The sequence below is a fragment of the Rutilus rutilus genome, assembly GCF_951802725.1.
Source record: "Rutilus rutilus genome assembly, chromosome: 23".
In the NCBI taxonomy this organism is placed as follows: domain Eukaryota; kingdom Metazoa; phylum Chordata; class Actinopteri; order Cypriniformes; family Leuciscidae; genus Rutilus; species Rutilus rutilus.
The window spans coordinates 10,340,574-10,361,169 of NC_140233.1; the positions used below are offsets into that span (position 1 = coordinate 10,340,574).

At 37.4% G+C, this 20,596-nt stretch overlaps 1 protein-coding gene across 4 annotated transcripts in view; it reads left to right on the top strand.

Annotated features, from left to right (window-relative positions):
* Positions 1-20,596, top strand: part of agbl1 (AGBL carboxypeptidase 1) — a 211,838-nt gene that overhangs the window by 86,126 nt on the left and 105,116 nt on the right. For all 4 annotated transcript variants that reach the window (XM_084396546.1, XM_084396547.1, XM_084396548.1 and 1 more), the window contains 5 exons: positions 5,081-5,118; positions 11,417-11,625; positions 11,983-12,151; positions 15,667-15,731; positions 17,319-17,435. In XM_084396546.1, coding sequence (XP_084252672.1) covers positions 5,081-5,118; positions 11,417-11,625; positions 11,983-12,151; positions 15,667-15,731; positions 17,319-17,435 — 598 coding nt within the window. The remainder of the gene's footprint in view (positions 1-5,080; positions 5,119-11,416; positions 11,626-11,982; positions 12,152-15,666; positions 15,732-17,318; positions 17,436-20,596) is intronic.

The following is a 20,596-nucleotide window of genomic DNA, read 5'->3' on the forward strand; positions in this document are numbered from 1 at the left end:
AACTGTTAACTAAAATGACACATCATTAGCGTGTCAATAGTTCTTGCTAGTTACTTGAGCCATTTGTTTATGTTGCCTTGACTGCGGAGGAAGTAAATTACCACGACGATTGCGTATTTCCGGTCACAAATACGGAAGTTGTGAGAAAGGTCTATTACCCCCCTCGTTGAAGTCAGTACCTGATTGCCTAATCCTAACCCCACCCCTAATCCTAACCCCTCCCCCACAACTAATCCTAAACCTACCAATACTAGGGGGGTAATAATTCGGCAGGGGTCGAAATTCGGCACGACACCTGTCAAATGCACTCGGGCGCCGCATGATTAACCTTTTGACCGGTAGGGTCTCATATATGGGATTTTTATTTCTGTGCCCCTGAGAGTACGGCGCCACATTTAGAATGTTCAGTGACGTCGCATAACTGCCAGATTCAAACTGTGCTTTCGCGCGTTGGATGGCGCTGAGCCAGAGACGGACGCGTTCAGCGCTGTCATATATCACAACTAAGCATTGTTTTCAACCTCATAATGTTTATTTTAGGTTTCAGATATTTAAATATACATAAGCACGAGTAAATCACTACATTTGGAGTTTGTAAAATACACACTGATGTCTGTGGAAGCATCAATAACAATCTATTCAAATATAATTTGTCGACGTGTTATTCATCAGACAAACATAGTGGAAGTAACTATAAAGTTTACTCTATTCTTCTCAGTTCACCGGTCACTTTCTTGCATTTGTTTCGGGAGAAACTGATGAATTCACGTGCTGTAAATCCGACTGACAGGACAACATTGTGCCGCCCATCTCATGTTATAGATCAAGATTATTTATAAAGGTTTTTAAACGACCGAACACACTCACTTACACGTATTTGAGAATCGGAATATCAGATAGGCTAGTTGATGACATGGTAAGCAAGTTTGTGAAAATTTTGAATAAAAAAGGAAAAGCGAAATAAAAGCGACACATCCGTCATATATTATTGTGGCTGCGGTGTATCGCGTGACGCGTCGCCATGGAAACATTAAAGGGAATGTTCGCCTTGAAGTGGGGGTGTCAGTTAGAATATTTTAAACTTACGTGTGAAAGTGTTAACGAAAAGATTGAAAATAAATATTTGTGTGTGCTGTAAAGTGGTTAGAAAGAAATTAAATCAGAATCGTCTAACATCGGTATCGGCAGGTCAAACTCAATGAAAAATCGAAAATCGGAATCGGCCTAGAAAATTGTAATCGGTGCATCTCTAGTTTTTACAGCTATTTTATGGTTTAGAATGCTACCGTATAGACATTGCCCTATCCTGCCCATATGGTCTTAATTTAATTTGTGCAGGTCTTAAAAAATTATTAAAAAGCCTTAAAGTTAGGGTAGGCAATTTTCAGAGAGGCTAGCGATAGCGAGCTAGCTTTGAAAGCATAAGATCCCACCCTCTCTTCAGAGCTTCTCCAAAGCACCGCCTCCTTTGAAACACATGAACGTGTACAGCAGGGAGCAAACAAAAGCGTCATGAGAGACGGTGTTAAACTAAATCATGTGTCAAAGCACAGATCATTACAATAATAATTAACATAAACAATTTAAAGAGCACTGACCTGTACTGCCCGACTGCTGCAGATTCATTTCGGCATTGATAGTGTTGACATTGAAACACATAAGTTCGAGTCACAAACTGCTCCGGTTATAATGTCACAGGTTTCCATCTCTTACAAATTACTGAAGTTAATGCGTGAATGCAGCATCACCCTGTTTTGTTGTTTTGGTTCAGGAGGAACTGTAAAAGGTGATTGCTGTTTCGGTTGCGGTGCTCGGTGCTCGGTGACTGACGTCTGTCTAACTCTGCATAGCATGAAACGCACTGATGATGTGTGATGTTTGCGCGAGCAGGGTGTCATGGAGGTATGGGAATATATAGCAGGTAGGACATTGTATCATTGCATTCAAAACAATGATTGGACGAACATTTTATATTCCTACGCCTTCCACAGACGATATACAGACCCTTTCCAAAAAATTTGAATATCATGGAAAAGTTTATTTATTTCCATAATTCCATTCAAAACGTTAAATTTCCATAGATTATAGATTCAGGACCCACAACTTAAACGATTTCAAGTATTTAGTTGTTTATTTGTACATAATTTGGGCTTCCAGCTCATAAAACCCACGAAAACAGGATTTAAATTTTTTTGAATATTACATGAAATCACAGTAATTACACAGTACCAGGGTCATTGAACCAGGTTTTGGTTATTTTGGCAGTGTGGGCAGGTGCAAATCCTGCTGGAAAATGAAGGAAGCATGAAGTGCTATGAAAATGTCCTGGTAGACGGCTGCGTTGACTCTGGATTTAATAAAGCACAGTGGACCAAAGTCCTCTTTTCTGATGAGAGCACATTTTGCATCTCATTTGGAAACCAAGGTCCCAGAGTCTGGAGGAAGAATGGAGAGGCACACAATCCAAGATGCTTGAAGTCCAGTGTGAAGTTTCCACAGTCTGTGTTGGTCATCGGCTGGTGTTGGTCCACTGTGCTGTCCACTCAACGCAGCCGTCTACCAGGACATTTAAAGAGCACTTCATGCTTCCTTCAGCAGACAAGCTTTATGGAGATGCTGACTTCATTTTCCAGCAGGATTTGCACCTGCCCACACTGCCAAAATAACCAAAACCTGGTTCAATGACCATGGTATCACTGTGTAATTACTGTGATTTCATGTAATATTCAAAAAATGTAAATCCTGTTTTCGTGGGTTTTATGAGCTGGAAGCCCAAATTATGTACAAATAAACAACTAAATACTTGAAATCGTTTAAGTTGTGGGCCCTGAATCTATAATCTATGGAAGCTTAACGTTTTTAATGGAATTATGGAAATAAATTAACTTTTGGAAAGGGTCTGTATATATACATATAAATACATTTAGACCACTTAACTTAGTGATTGCTAACAGGATGTGAAGAGATTTTGAACCAACATAAAAAAAAAAAAAAAGAAATCTGGAACAAATCGCTTATCCTGCCTTTAAATTTGATATTAAAAACTTTGCAGATATCCTGAATTCAGGAATTCAGACATACTTCAATCAAATGAGATCCAAGTTCTTTCTGGTTTTGTGTGGAACATGCATCAGATGGTCAGTGAACGGAATGCTTAAGACTGCATGATGCACAACAAAGAATAGTCTGATAATTGAATGGCAAGGGCAGCATTTACAGCCAGATACCCCATGTAGATAATAGGCCCAATGTTGTTGTTCACAGTGCATGTGGTTTGAACACACATGGTCTTGACATTGATCTGCTCAGTGTCGTATCTCGATCCCACCGGTGATGATAATGTGGTCTGTCGCTGCAGCGTGACCCCTATCAAAAGCTCTCCAAGATGATTCCAATTGTGATGTGATGAGAGTCGAAATTGGTTTGATAATGTTGTTTGTGAGGATGGCACAAAGGAGTCTGTTGTGCTGCGCACAAGAAGGACCGAGATATACCTTTTTTGTTGAAGAAAACAGAGCTAAAAGCCCAAGCGTAAAGATGCACAATGGTATGATTAATGAGGTGAAATGAGAGGTACAGATGGTGTTCAACCAGAATAAGTATTTTGTCGCTGTGGGTAGCGCCGCCGTTTCTGCGTCATTTGCAGCTTTTGACCACTAAGAGGCTCTTCAACCATAGACTTAGTTGTTTGGCGTAGACCATAGTTGTTATCAGGGCGAACATATCAAAGCGCATTTGCCAGTGAAATAGATATGACGGTTGCAGTCAGTGGATAATCTTAAATTGAATCTAAGAAAAACAATGTAATTATATATGATGTGAGCAAATTTAGTAGGCATACTTTTGAACTTGTGTATGCGTTTGTTATTTAGAACAAATTCAAGCAGCATAGTAAATAACAAGACTGAGAGCCTGTGCTTACGTTTTACTGTAGGTTTCACAGTACTACCGTATTATAGATTTTTACTCATTAACAGGTATGCAGTGTTATTTATATCATTGAATCATTTGATATTATTCTTGCCATAGAATATAGAAAAGGTGGTTTACTTTGTATGGGAGTATTAAAAGTGGTAGCCTGTTTGTGGTTGATTTAAATGTTAATACTGCCACTACATTGTTTAATATTTGTCACAAAAGCAAATGTTTGGAATTTTTCATGTAATAATTCGCTAATAAAATGCTATACATTTCATAAGTTCACGTATATACTTTTAATAATTGTCTGTCCTTTTTTGTAACAGGACAGATAACTACTCCTGCACATGCGTGCAGACCTATATATCTGTCCATTAATTAAGAAATCGTTGAGCACTTTCAAATTTTTTGTTAAAATGTGAACATGTTGTATTAATTCGTAATTCATATTAACAAGACATGAATGAATAAAACGTGGCCGCGACTGAACTAAAGCAATGGAACAAAGGCACGGATGGGTTAATCAGAATAAAGTATTTCTTTGGCTCAGTCTCAAATGGTGCACTTGAGTGTGGACTTCTTTCTTTCTTTCTTTCTTTCTTTCTTTCTTTCTTTCTTTCTTTCTTTCTTTCTTTCTTTCTTTCTTTCTTTCTTTCTTTCTTTCTTTCTTTCTTTCTTTCTTTCTTTCTTTCTTTCTTTCTTTCTCTTAATTTCTATTCCTTGTTTTTTCATCTCAGAAGCTCAAAAACATAGCTTGCTCTCTCCCCATATTTCAAGACATTGAATTGTGTCACCCGACAGGCCAGTGGTGATATTTATTGGCAGATTGTTGCAAAGCCATTCACAATTATTCTACTTTCGCCCCATGTGTATTGGGTACAGGAATATGGAGACTACGCTGAATCAGCAGCCCTGTCACTGCAAAATAAATGGTCAGGATCACAATGACAGCAATCTTTTTTTATTTATTTATATATTTTTATAAGGCAGCAGTCTCTCCACCACCCCACCAATGCTAAGTGCAGCTGGAAGTGTGCCCACGGTACTTAGCTTTATGTGTGTTCAGAGGAGGGATAGAATGGTGCGTGCATGACGCAACTGCAGAAATGAAATGCCTCATATACATTTGTTAATGTCAGATGTGTTTTCTTTTTTTTCACAGGGCGGCCACCGATGCTTTTGCTGCAATGTTACGCTCAAGTAAGTTTTTTTTCTCTTTTCTCTTTTATGAAGTGAAAACCAAGTATGGTAACCCATACTCAGAATTTGTCCTCTGCATTTAACCCATCCAAGTTAGTGCACACACATTAGGAGCAGTGAGTAGTGAACACACACACCCGGAGCAGTGGGCAGCCATTTGCTGCAGCACCTGGAGAGCGATTGGGGTTAGGTGCCTTGCTCACGGGTATTGAAATATTAACCCGAATCCTTTGGGTTACCAGTCTGACTCTCTAACCATTAGGCCACGACTGCCTTTTGCTTTATGTTTTATGAAAATGCTGGGTGCATTACAATAATATTTCTGTGGACATATTCTCCCAGCATGCTTATGCTGTGATTGTGGTTTGAGACACCTTAGCTCTGTTCCAAAATATATAATAATATAATAAATAATAATATAAATAAAGCAAATTTAAGTGACAAAAAATAAAATGGTAATTAAAATATACATTTTAGAAATTATAGGTATTATAAGAGAGATCAGCAGAACTGGGTGTTGTTACTGTTTTTGTTGTTGTTTTTTTGTGATGGTTGTTCATGAGTCACTTGTTTGTCCTGAACAGTTAAACTTCTGTTCCTCAGAAAAATCCTCCAGGTCCTGCCAATTCTTTGGATTTCCAGAATCTTTTGCATATGTGTACCCTATTATTTTGAGATCCATCTTTTCACAATGAAGACAATTTAGCTAGAGGGTGAAAACTAATGAACATGTTTGTTTATAGATTAGATTAGGACTTGCCCTAATCATTTGTTACCTAAACCTAAAGTTACAGAAGATACTTACAAATGATTCCCAGAAGACAAACTAAGTACAATTTACCCTGTTCTTCAAAAAAAAAAAAAAGTTTTCACCCCCCTGCTTAATGCATCGTGTTTCCTTCTTGAGGATCAGTGAATGTTTTCAGATTTTCCTAGTTTAACTGTTCAAGACAAACAAGGGACTCATAAACAACCATCACAAGACATAAAACTGTCATGGATCATCTAGGTTAAAATAGCATTTTGGAGTTTCTGGCATTGTCTGATGTCTGGCAAACTGTGTTTGTGTGTGTGTATATCAAAAATCTGCCTCTTACAACCATTAACAATTTGTTGCTGATTTATTAGATTTTAGACATTTTCATAAACAGTTTAACGTTAAAATGCGAGATGTTGCTTTAAAACAAGCCCTCTCTCTGCACCATGATAAAAAATGTTTATTTTTTTCCACAAGAATCTCAACCCAAAACAGAGTAAAATTGAGTTGCTTTTTTACTTTAAACAGAATAGAGCAAGAGCAGAGAATATGCAGCTATTTATTCATCTTAGCCCTCTTGTATACTAGCACACTCTACCTGCACTTCATCTATGGTCCTGCAGGGGGCAGTGTGACTCTGTGAGTCTCATCCTGCGCTCTCCCATTGAGAACACAGGCGCTGCACCTGTTGATGCTCTGCAGTCAGTGAGCCTGTGAATAACGTAATGCTCTGTGGGGCTTTTAGGAGCCTCCTCTAAAAGAAACACGTCTGGCCAGTGATGCCGCAATTAATTCTCCTCCATCGGGCAAAGCTAAGTCGACTGTGCCTTTTTGTCTGCTTGCTTTTTATTTCTCCGGAGGACTTGGCGAATGCTTGATAATCATCTCACATGGCCATATTTCCTTCACCGAGCTTTGCAGAAGTATTGTCATGTTTTCTACGGATCAGATCTGCGCTGCAGCTTTTGTAACAGTGATTATAAGAGAACGAATCTCCTGAGTCCGCGATGACAGGACATTTTCATATTCCACTGTTCCAGACCTTGCTTTTATCTCCTAGAAAATCCTAAGGCTACATTAGCTGCACCAGAAATTCCTTCTAGAAGTCCAAGCCTGATAGAAACCATCGCAGGCATTAATATTTCAGATTGCTGTATTTGTGCAAGTCATAGAACTGCAGTGTTCTTAAGTTCATGACTCCCATACCGGGAGCTCTGGAGGGATACGAGCCAAAGAAGTAGATTCACAACACACACCTTCAAGTTTCAGCTCTCCGTTATAAAGTATTATTCCCAAGGCTCCGGAACTACCCAGAACAACATGAAAGTGTTGTTCTTTTTCCCTTATTTCCTTTTGTAATTCCATCACCCGAATGGTTTGCGTGCATGGAAGTAAATACCGTTGACCTTCATATCGCAAACACTCCCGCTGCTCTCTGCCACGGCCTCCATTAGATGCGCTGAGTGCACAGAGCGATTGGCCGCTTTCCAACCCCTTCAACAGAAGCAATGAGACTTTGGGCTTAGAGTCCTGCGAGCTCCATCGCATGGAGGCCCCTGCCCTTCTCTGAGCGTCTTCGGCTTGAGAGATTTATGGAGAAACCAGCCGAATACGGAGCTTGGAGGATTTCTCTTAAAACAAGGAGAGTGGAAATTCTTTTGACAGTTTCGCAGGTGGGCTTTCAAACACTGATTTAATAATGTCAGTTCAATCCTGGAAAGAGATCAGTGGAAGACACGCAGTGAATCTGAAACAAATCCTCTGCACAGATAGATAGATAGATAGATAGATAGATAGATAGATAGATAGATTTGAAATGGCATTAAAATGTAGCACTTTCATTTTGTAATAAAACTACATTTCCATTTAATCGTTAACTGTTTCCTGTGGGACCGTTTTAGGTGTTCATGAAGTCCCAGAGGTGGACTCTTAAAAAAACAACAACAACATTTGCATAGGTTGTGGGCACAAAAATACTTCCATTTAATTGTACACACAAACTACAATATTCACTTCACCAACAGCATTGTGATGAGCTGTTTGTCTCTTTGTAATGCTATTAGTGAATCTTTGAAACCACAAAGCAGATCAACATGAAGTAGTTGGTCCCAAATGGACTCAAGGTTCAGTCAGTGCTGTAAGTCAAACATTTAGTTCATTTGAATAAACAGTTTGGCTTCGGTTTATCTGCTGATAGAGCTCACCAGTGTTGCGTAGCCTTAATATTTGAAACATTTCCTTAATTTCAGTCTGTTTGTTCTTTTAATGTATTCTTTATTTTTATTTTTTCTAAATTTCATAATTATTTAGCATTTATATTTTGTACACTATATGCGATATTTTTTTTTGTGCATGAATTTTTGTGGAGAAGATGATCCGCAATGTATTTCGACAAACTCCATCCAAGGTGGCTTACAAAGCAAGAATTTTTTTTTATTCAGTTTCAACAAAAACGGACCCTTTTATCCAATATTCATGCGCTATGTATTTTTATGTTTATTTAAATATCTTCCTGTTAATCTTCCTTTGCCATGTTAATGCCCAACTTTAGTAGACACAAAACAGCTCACTGCATTACTAAAACGGCTCACTAGTTTTTAAACCCTTTAAACAGCTTTGAATTAAGTGTTTATTCATATAAAACGCTGAATACTTAGCAATGATGTAAATATGAATTAATCTTTCTTTTTGTATTCATCTAAAGCTGTAACTGAATGAGTCACTGTTTGAATCCCTATAGCAGACAGCTTGTGTTTGTATTAATGTGACCATTTTGATATTAGATATTAGAAGTTAATTATGTCATCAAACTTGGTTGCTAAGATACAGATTATTGGCACAAACAAAGAATTGCATCACTAGAGCTGTGTCTGAAACCGCTCACTCGTTCACTCATTCACTAATCCCTACATAGTGAATGGCAGTTGAGTGCACTACATCAGCAAAGAGTGAACGAAAATGAGTGAGCGAATTCGGACGCTGACATAATTATCACGCGCCAGAGAGCTCGGACAATTTCGTCATAAACATTACCTACCCATCTTTAATATTTCCATTTTTGGCTGTATGAATTGTATGTAACAATTGTATGTATGTATTTTTCACGTTTATTGCGTTATTTGATAAAAAAAAGATAATAAAAACACTTGCTTATCATATTTATTTACTTTTTACATTTATATGTGAAAATAAAAGAGAACAAAACACTACACAGCACATTTGTTTATTCAAATATAGATATAACGGTATATATATAAATAAATAACCAGGCGTCTGGTCTTATAAATGATTGTTTTCTATCTCGCGTGCGCCGTTGCCATGGTGACATTTTTGTTTATTTTTCATTCGCGCTCTATCGCCTTATCGTGTTGGATTGTGGGAAATAGTGTCTCAGCAAGTGTACATCGGATGTACACTCGAATTCAGAGAGGATTGTGGGTAAAAGTAGTGAACGAATGTAGGGAATGATGTCGTTCACTCAGAATTCGGACACCACTACAAAATGGCCGACACCCTAAATAGTGCACTATATAGTGGATAGGGAGCGATTTCAGACACAGCTTAGGTGTTTTATTCTATGTAGGAAATATTGTATATGTACAAGGGCAAACTAATTGTGACAGTATTGGGGGGACTGTAGTATCAAAGGGTTCACTAGTCAGTGCACTTAAAAGTTTTTTTTTTCACTAATATTATTTTATTTAGATTCTATTTCAAATTAAATTTTAATTTTTTTTTTTCTTTATTTGTATTATGCTATATTTATATGTGAATACCATTATGGATTTACACTGTATTTCTTAATAAAAAGTGAAGGACAAACTCATATTTCATAATGGCACTGTACTTTTATGAGCTACAACAAAGATGCATGATGCATATTACACAGCGACGTTATTGATACCAGCTACATTTTAGCGTGACCTCGTAATTTCGTCACAAGTAATTGAGTCATCAATGCCCTTAATGGTTAGTAGAACAAGACCCTTGCTAGTGGCAGTATTGTAGTTCACGATATACTGATTCACGAACAAAGGGGCGCTATGAGACATAACCGTGCTTTACCTCAGGCATCAGACCTGTCACTGACTTAAAGAACGGAAATTAAGTCTTCGCCTAGAGTGGCTCTCTCTCCGCCATCTTGTTTTTGATCTCATTTAACCTTTTGTGCCACACTGAGAAATCTTTTCGCTCTGACAGGCAGAGTCACATGGTTTTTTGTTCCCTCTCCATCATCCCAGTGTTATTGCATTCTGTTGATATGGCTCTTTAGTGCCCGAATGATGTATGTTCTTATTACATTTTATTAATACATAGCGCAACAGAGCGTGACATGAGAAAGTGAGAGAGAAAGAGAGGTCAATTTGAATATGAATGATACATACAGATGCTTCCAATAAATATTAGCCTGTTTCTAACATGCTAACTAGCAAAAAAGCTTCTTTCTCCTCAAAAACAAATTTGGCATGTATTCAAATGGACACTGTGTTCTTGGTTAAATGGATGTCAGCCTCTTAGACTTTAATTATTCAAAAGCCTTATGGACAAAGGACTTGAGTGATAATGAATGATATACATCGTGGTCATTAAGACCAGGACAAAAAAATAAAGCTAATGAGTATGAGCAATATTTACAGTGGTAAATAGAAAAGTAGAGTCGTTACTAACCTAGCTACATTTACCCTTACTATTATCATGTCCAGTAACAAACAGTTTTTTTTTCCAATAAGAAGGGATGTATCAAAACATGCTGCTAAGTTGTCTTTTTCCCCCTCCACATGTAGCATTATCCGATTTGTTTTAGTGAATTGGTTCATTCAGATGGTTTCATTCAACTGGCCGTCATTCAAGTGTCTGTGTCATGTTACGACTTGGTCACACTTAAAATTTGGGTCCAATTCTCACTATTAACAAACTATTTACTACTTTTGCCTTATTATTTATAAGTACTAATAAACTGCCAATATCCTAGTAATTTTTATATTTGGTAAGCTTCAATGTAGATCATTTTTTCATAGCAGCTTTAAAAAGCACTAAAAGATAGCAGCTTTTAGTGTAGCTAACTATGATTTGCTTTTAGCTTGGCAAGCTACAGCTGTATTAGCTTCCCTAAAACATTCTTCTAAATATATTTACTGGTCAGACTGGACATCTTTACTGTAAATATCAAGTCAGCAGAAACAATTTTTTTTTTTTTTTTTTCAAGCAGTGGTGCAGTTCAGATGGTTTTATTCGGTGTACTGGTTCAAACGGAATTGATTCACTGATTCATATAGCAAAATATTTAGTTGGCTTCACTGTAGATATGTATAGCAGTTTGTAGTGTAGCTAAGTAAAGTTAATATGATTAGCTTTTAGCCTGGCAAGCTACAGTTGTAGTAGCTTCAACACTGACTTCTAGACATGTTCTCTGACAAAACATTACAATTTAAGGCTGTTGGTCAGGCTGAACATCTTTAATTGATATTTACTTGCTGAGAGAATAAATCAACGTTTACTGTGTGATTAAAGATACAGAATTGTTTTTGTGTTCTTCTACAGAGGTCAACTGTCGGACTGCCGTCGCAAAAGGCTACATCGCAGATCTTCTGAAGGTGTACGAAGACTGGCACAGCAACGACACCAACCTTAAAAATATTCCTATCCGTAGAGCCCTGCTGCATTGCCTGCACCGTGCCGCCAACTCAGATGTGGGCAGAGACGCCATGGTCGCCGAAGGTGGCATTAGTCTTCTCTTCCAGACCACTCAGGTGATATTTCAGCCCACTATGGTCTCAAAGTTCTCATTACATCTCATATTGTGATTTTTTTTTTTTTTTGTGTGTGTGTGTTTGAACTTTTTTAGTTTTGTTTTTACTACCTTCCGTAATTACATTTCTCTGTTCGTAATGCTTTAATCATTTGCCTTTATATCACACTGTGATTTTTATCGACCATGCTAAGTAAACCGGTCCCAGTCGCTTCCAGATGATGCTCTAACTGTCTGTTAATGTGCTGTAAAGAAGCAAATTTTTGCTTCTGCTACATATTTTGCCAAGAGGAAAAGTTGCTTGGAGATCACATGTAGCACCTTGAAGTATTTCTAACTGATTATGTTTCGTCTGAAGACCTGCTTGACCATGAAAGGCCTTGAATCTCTGGTGGAACCGGCGATCCAGCTGATGAGGAAGTGCAATCCCAAAGTCCCTCTTCCACTGACCTCAGATAAGAGTGCCTACAGCTTTCCTCTTCCTGGGAGGCCTGTCGATGACTGGGATGCTGATTTAGGACTTTACGGTAAGGTTTATGTTCCCTGGGTTTTTAAGCCTGCTTCTTTATTGCACTGCCAAACACCCAACAGTTACTATTATTCTCCTCGCACAGTCTGTCCGTTAGGGACACTGAGTCTGTCCCACTAGAGATATTTAGCCTTTACACACTGCCTTTGGCTATTAGTGCCTGACAAAGTCCTTATCGGCCAGGCCAAATTTGCCCCTGTTATCACACAGGCGCTGGACATTTAATGAGTCTAGAAAATTCTTTCAGCCAACACAATATATCCCATTTTTCCTCTATTAGACTTCTATAGTAGGAGTTGTATAATGCAGAGTATGTGAGTTGGGAAAGTTTGAAAGTGTTTATATCCATACCTCTCATTGGTTCCTTCCAAGCAACAAATTGTTTTTCATAACTAATAATAGAATTATCAATAAAACAAAAGACTGAACAATGTTCATTTAAATTGAATTGATTTGAATTCAAAACTGATTTAAATTTGACACTTCCATGTTCAATTTAAATTATTTTTCTATATATTACCTTATTTTCCAGGAAATAAGTCACACCTGACTATAAGTCGCACGGTCCAAATTACATTGTTGAGAGAGAAAAAAAAATCACTGATGAGTTGCATTGTGTAACGTCTAGTGTCCAAGGATGATGAAGGGACACGAAGGTAGTTTAAAATAATAGTAGTTAAATAAATACAGCAAAAACAGATAATCCAATGAGCAAACACAACGCTTCAGTGTGCATAGCACAAACAATACCGGACAATTGAAAGGAGCACAAAGAGGAACTTAAATACACAGTGATAATGACAACGTAACAGACAGGTGTGATGATTAGATGAGTGTCCATGACAACTGATGACTGGTGGGAAATTAGGAACAAAGGAAACACAGGAAACTGATGAATGCAAACTAAAAGTCCATGAAAACAAATCTAAACACACAGATTGTGACACATCGGTATATAAGTCACATTTTATTATTCTAATAAATCCTTTTTAAATTGAATGGTTTTCAGAACAGAACAAGAATGAAAAATATGAAACAAAGTATGAAACGGACAAATTATTATAGAATTCATTATAAACAATTGTAAATGAATTTATTTAAAGCTCAACTACTGGCATGTGGGTAATGCACGCTTATTTACTTCTCCAAATGTGCTATGCTAATACAATTATACAATTATTTAATTATTAATAATATTATTATTGTATTACTTATTGTGAATATATAATAATAATTTATAAAATTATTTATTCAAATGCACATATTTTCGGGATATTCTCACATATTTTATTACATATAGCCATACAAGCTATACAAGCCATACAAGTTGTGATCATTCAGACCTTTGCTGTGAAGTAAATGGCAAGGCAATGTGAGGAATCAGTTGTTCTAAACCAGATTCAAAGGCCATTTTGACTAAGATGCAGTTTTTTCTAACTCTTATGCTGTACAGCAGTATTGCGCATAAATTAACTACAGTGCAACCCTCTTTTGGCAGACGTGTTTCTTTTTGACTAGGTCATCTTATGCAAATGTTCTCTTTGAACAAGGTCAGAACCCGAGCAGCCGTAAACAGAGTAAAGGAAAACAAGAAACGGAAGATATGCTTGGCCAGAGAACAGCAGATTGCTCTTCGCTGACCCACAATACAATAGTCTATACTCACTTGTTTTGCTGGGAGCTCTGAGTTGGTTGCCCAGGCAACCCTGCCCAATGACACCGTGGGTGCTCGACTCACTACAGCATAGTGAAGCGTGTTAGTGTGCACGTTTTTATATATGTACGCACCACACATCTCCACCACATGTATTAATGCGTTAATACTCCTTTTCTCTGCACAAGAGTCTAGAATGTTGTTGTTCAACACACTTTTCATACGTAACACCTTATAGATTCAGACACCACGCAGTAGTTTTCCTGCTGGGCCGTTCTCACTAATGAGTTTCCCATTGCTTTTATCTCGAGCAAGGGAGCCGGAGAGCTGGGAATGCCGATATCAGACCGAACTAAATGATTATCTGTTTATCGTAATAAATAGTGCGGTTGACTTTTTTTACCCCGCCGGGATGATACGTGTTGCCGCCTTTATCTGGTTTGAGATAACGCTGTGACCCACCCTGCTTACTAATCGAGGAGTTTCTGCAGGTTTTTCCGCACTGTTAACATGCTAACCGCTAACGTTAGCATCTTTACTGAAGACAAACCCTTCAAAACGGAAAGATATGTGTGACCCATAACACTGAGCATATTTGCTGTCCAATCTGGCCAGGCAGATAAGATGATGTTAATCTCCAAGACGATTGGACTGTAGCTGTAGTACTTCCTTGGTGCCCTGTTTCGTCTGTCTTATTAGCTTTTAGCTGCGAAAATCACAGGAAAACACCCTTAGGTGATGTAAGAGATTACGGCAGTGGTTTAGTGTTTAGCATCATAACTAATTTAAAACCCTAACATTTTATTTTGATGGTCCCTTTTCCAATTTTGTATTTTTGTTATCCTAACCCTAAACTTACCTGTCCTTCTAATACTCTATTAACACTCTAATGTGAGTTATTAGACATGTAGGTGTAACGCTACTTATAGTCAACAGAATGTGTTAAAGGGACCATCAAAATAAAGTGAAACCAAAAATCTTGAACCAGCCTAAGGTGGTTTGCTGGTCTTAGCTGTCCATCAAGCTTATTAGGCTAGCCTATTCTGATGGTTTTAGAGGGGTTTAGGGAGCTAGGAGACCAGCTAAATCCACTTAAACTAGCAAAGCTAAGCTAAGACTTGTTTAACACTACATTTTTAACACTGTTCCAACAGCAAAATTACTTAATGTGATTTTGACATTTTAGCAATGCTGCCATTAACATTATTAGCTCTCATAAACTGGGTTATATTAATTCACATCCTCCCTCTAAAATATATGACTCATCCTAATTTATCCCACAGTCAATTTACTCCTCATCCACACCAAATAAAATACTTTGAACACACTTTTTAAAAATTATGTAACCACTGACTAGTCATTTGGTTTAGCAGAGGTTGTTATAAAATTAAATCGATTTTAGTGTTATGTTTTGATTTGCTGTCATCACATCAGATGAAAGCCTGTGAAGCGAACTCAGAGGAGGCATGACTACATTTATTTCTAGTTCATTTGATTTTATCTGTAAAAGTTCAAATTTATTTAAAGAATCAAAGATCTATCTATCTATCTATCTATCTATCTATCTATCTATCTATCTATCTATCTATCTATCTATCTATCTATCTATCTATCTATCTATCTATCTATCTATCTATCTATCTATCTATGTTTGATGGTTGTCTGTCCTCTCTGGTATAGCACAACATGTGGCAGATATCTGCTTTTATGTGAACATATCAGAGGTAGAAAGAGCTAATGTTTGAGGACTCTGGGCAGGTCCTGTTTGATCCTACAGATGAACTGCCATATTTTGCTCATCTTGACATTTACGCCTTAGTCTCGCATGTTGTTTATCTTTCTTTCTTCCTTATTGAAAGATGGCAGTTTAGAAGATGACAGTGACGAAGACACGGAGAACGAGGAGCCAGACAACAGGGACTACGTGAGTGTTTTGAGATTCGTTCTCGAGGAAGACGTGAGCAGCACCTTCAACGCATGCACGCACACATCGCAGCCTGTTCGATCCTGCGTCGTAATTTTGACAGAGCGAACGATGTGCGGTAAATTCCACTGATTCATTCTCCCTCTTAAAATGTGATTGAAGAGCAGGTTCTGCGTTTGACAGGAGCCTGACACAAGCGGCTTCCTGTTCTCACATAACTTCAATAATAGGGCCCCTGATTCAGCCATAAATCAATGACTTCACAATCCTGTCCCTGCTGAGATGGCACCACCAAACCAAAGTGCTTTCATCTTCTTCTGCCCTACACACTCTCTTCAAATATTGTTAATGCATTTCTTTATTTCCATGTCTGCGCTTCATCCTCTTGCCATGACTAAGATGCCACATGGTACTCTATGCCCACTCTGTAGCGTGAATTCATGCTCTAAGATTTAGTTATGGACATTTACAGTGAAATATTACCCATATTGGTTAGCAGTGACCCTGATATGCCCACATACCATATAAGTATGTGGGCATAATATTTCTACTGCGGCTGACAGTCACTGAAGAATTTACATTAAAACTTTGTTTTGAGAGACACTCTCCAAATATGCTGCTTTTCTACTATTCAGTGACAGAAATGGTGGTATTTGAGTCTTGATAAAAAACAAAAAATCTGAGATAAATAAATCAATTAAAAACTGATAATTTAAGGCAATTTTCTAAATAAGAAAAGTTGAATTTAATGTGAATCTACAGCAGATAAATGCCATGCAAAACAAATAAATGAATAAATAAAATATTTTTTATAATTTTAACCTTTAATTTAAATATTTTAGATTTTTCTTTAGCCAAAATAATTTTATGCTCTAAAGTGATAGTTCTGGATTATAATTACAGACAAAGTATTTAGGTTCATAACATGTCCACATATTTAAATGACTCAACTTTATCCACTTATAATTTATTTATTTTTCTCTTCCATTTTGTCCTCATAATGTAAAAAAACACTAGAATGTTAAGGTGCTTTAAAGGGCCAATAAAGTTTTTTTTTTGTTTATTATTTTTATAATAAAATGTGAACATCATAGGCGTATTTGTAATGCAAGTGGGCTTTTATTGTTATGTCAAAACATAAAGTGTTTAGATTTTGAGATTGATCTTCGATTTAATACTCACTTTATTGGAAAGATATTCAGAAATCTATAAAAGCCATAGAAAGTGATGCTATTAAGACCCCCCCCCCCCCCCCCCCCCCCAAAAAAAAAAGAACTGCAAAAATGGCCTTTTCCCTATGTATGTGTGAGATTGACATTTACACCACAGCTGTAGGGGTGACCGCTTACATATGCCTCGCCTGGCAAATAAGCTGTGCAATTGCTGTTTGTCTGCTTCTTGGTCCACTTGCCATAGAGATAGACAGAGTGAAGGTCAGAGGTCAGAGCCTGCTGCATTCTATTGGCTGGAGCTGGTCACATGGCCTCTGGTCCTCACATGCAGTGACAGGGGAAGACATATATTTTTCAGTCTGCAGTCAAGCTTATGAGTGAACAGCGTTTATAGCTCTGTGTTTCTCCATGGCAGGAAGATGACCTGGAAACAGATGTGAACAAGCTGTGTCCCCGACCAGAGCCTGACAGACCCCTGGAGCAGCTGGGCCAATATGTGCGCCTCTGCCCTGAGCTGCACCATGACTTCCAGGTGAACGTCTTCACCCCTCTGATGCAGTAAACCAAAACCACTGAACCTCCATACCTACATCAGCACTGTATTTCAAAACAAGGCTTTTCAAAAAGATTACAGGTTCAATACAAGTTATGTTTAAACGTCAGCATTTGTGACATAATGTTGATTACATTAAAAAAAGGTTCCAAAAGGGGGTTCTCACACTGATGCCATAGAAGAACCATTTTTGGTTCCCCAAAGAAACTTTTAAGTGAACAGTTCTTAAAATAATTTTTTTTTTCTTAGTGTGAAGAACAGTTAAAAAATCTAAAGAACAATGTATTAAGCTTTTTCATGGAACCATAGATTCCAATAACGAACCATCATTTTTTAAGAGTCTCCCTTGTTTTCTTTAAAAAAGGCAAAATCGAGGTTACGTTTGAGACATTTACAACGGAACTAAACGAGGCCAATTTTCAGAGGATTTAAAAGCAAAAATGTCACGCTTTTCATTTCATAATAGCACTTACAATAGATATTCTGTTAAAATGTGTGTATTATTTGAGCTGTAAAGCTGTTTAAATCATTTTTACAGTGATTTAGGACGTTCTTACGATGATAAAGTAATAAAATTGGGTATAACTTTTTTTATTGATTTTTTTTTTGGCACTATAATCATTGTGTTTGAATGTAACCCAGATTTTTGGAAATTCATTTTTGTGCTATCAACACTGTGCCACAGATGCTGTCGATTGAGTGTAACTAACAGTATATGGAACCCAGAATATTAATGCTTAACTTCAAGACGATGACAACATGAAATGGCGTTAATTTTTCTTGAGAATAACGTGCCTGATAATCCATGCACAATAAGACCAGGAATGTGCATTAAGAATGTAAATGGGGTGAATTTTGATTTCATGTTCACTTTAATCCGCTCTTGAGAAATATTTCAAAGAGATTTTTTGGAAACCGTCAGCATCTCTGGGGTTTAGTTGTTGCAGCCAGGCGTGAAAGTTACGAGTGTACTGCTCTTAATGGTAGACACCCAGGATAAAGTTTATATGAAGTGTCTCTAAGTGCACTTGGGGTGAAAATGGACCTTGTGTGGAAGCTGTAAGAGATTTTGATGGGAGCAGGATGTGCTATAATACCTACTGCAACGACAACACTATGCAGCTTAAGAGCACAACAGGGACACTGCTTGTACCGAAAATTACCTCATTTTGCTTTAAAAAAAATCCTTACAACGCCGGCATGTTTGCCTCACTCTTCATCTTAATAGAGTGATTTTGTTCCTGTTTTTGCTGACCTGAAGTGTTCTGGGGAAAACTGAACGTCCACAAGAAATGATTCATCTGATCCCTCAGTAGTCACAATAATTATGTGGTAGCTTTATATATATATATACAGTATATATACACACATACATACATATATACAGTGATCCAGAAATAGTCTTGAACCTTAAATATTTCTTGTTCATTTACCTACATTCAAAATCTAATATTTATTTTCATAAATCAATTTATAAAAAATCATAAATCAATATCAAACTGTCTGTATAGCTCGTTGCACGACCTCTGGTGATTTCACCATTCTGCTCTTAACCCTGCTGCGGGTCAGTCAACCGTTGGGCCATTGACAGGAATGAGTGATGACATTTCAAGTTCTATAATATGTTCAGTGTGACTCTTCATTTTAAATGTGTCACCACCCTTCCCATCATGAGCGACTGGTATCGTTTTGATTGACGGCTGCTCTAGCAGCACAATAGCACGCCTGCGGCTGTCTTGCAGAAATCCCTGCGTGGCTGCCTTTAGCATGCGGATGAGTTCAAACTAATAGAAATGTCAACACACCCCCGGTCCATCGACGTTCAACTCCCTTCTTATTCAGACGCTGCCACTATTTTAATTCAAATGATATAACATGATGTACTACTGCTGTTGAAAAGCTGCTTCTCCTTGGTTCATTTCCTCTCGCACGTATTGATGTTGTAATTCCAGGTCTCGAAGGGAAATGACGAGCTACTAATTCACTTTTTTGTTTCAATTTAACATTTTTAAAATCAATTCTATCTGCAAATGCTAGACATAAAGGCCAAGCAGCTCTTGCCATGCTTCTTCCTCATAATAAGAAGTTATTAAAGGAGAAGTTCACCCAAAAATGAAAATATGTCATTATTTACTCACCCCGACCATCTTAGATGGATTTGTCCCATTTAAATGTGTGATTAATTTGATTTGTTTAATACTACGGCTGTATGAAAAAAAAAAGATTGTTGCTATTATTATTGCTCATAATATAAAATGTACTAAATTCTAATTTGTCATCACAATAGAAAACATGAAAACATTACATTTATTTATAATTTATTTTGGACATTAATCTTTGCTTTAGTTATATATTATATTATATTATATGATATTATATTATTTAAAATTAATTCTTTTTTTTTGGATTGTCTATAATCGATTATAATGTACGAATGTTCATTAGACAATTTTGCATTGTTTTCTTCTGGTTTAACTCAGTATATCAAACCCTGAAAGCGTACTGTCCATCCTGGCCCCCCTTCTCCATACGCATCTTTCATGTATCTCTCCCATTATCATTAAATGCCACTGTGATCTGGAGACTCTGCGACTGGATTGGACGCAGGGATTGTAATCACATCACTGCATTATGCATGCTGTGCAAAATACCAAGATGAAAAGAATTTACAGCAGGACATTCATGCCAATCAGTTCCCCGCTATTAATCTTGCATGACAACGATGCTCCACCTATAATCTTCGGGCCAAAACAAAGGCCATGATTAAATGGGTTAAATGTGTGATTAATCGAATTAAATTTTTTAATAGATTGACAGCACTAATATATGTATAAAATAAAATATCAATGGCTAGTCATGGGTCATGTATGGCATTAAAAATGTTAAAAAAGGCATTAAAAAGCATTAAATTTAATGTGAAGGTACCTGTGTTGCGCGGAAGAGAACACGGGTAAAACTGCAGAGCTGTCAGAAATATTGTGGGCTCGATAAAGGGTTGAGATGTGAAACATAAACCCGGAAAGCGAGATTGGCACAAAGCTTGTGCTCTCACAGGGAGGGTAACGTAAGGGTCTCTTCCCCCGAGGACTCGCCTCAGGATAATACATTTCCCTTTGATATTCAACTCTTTGTGTGATACT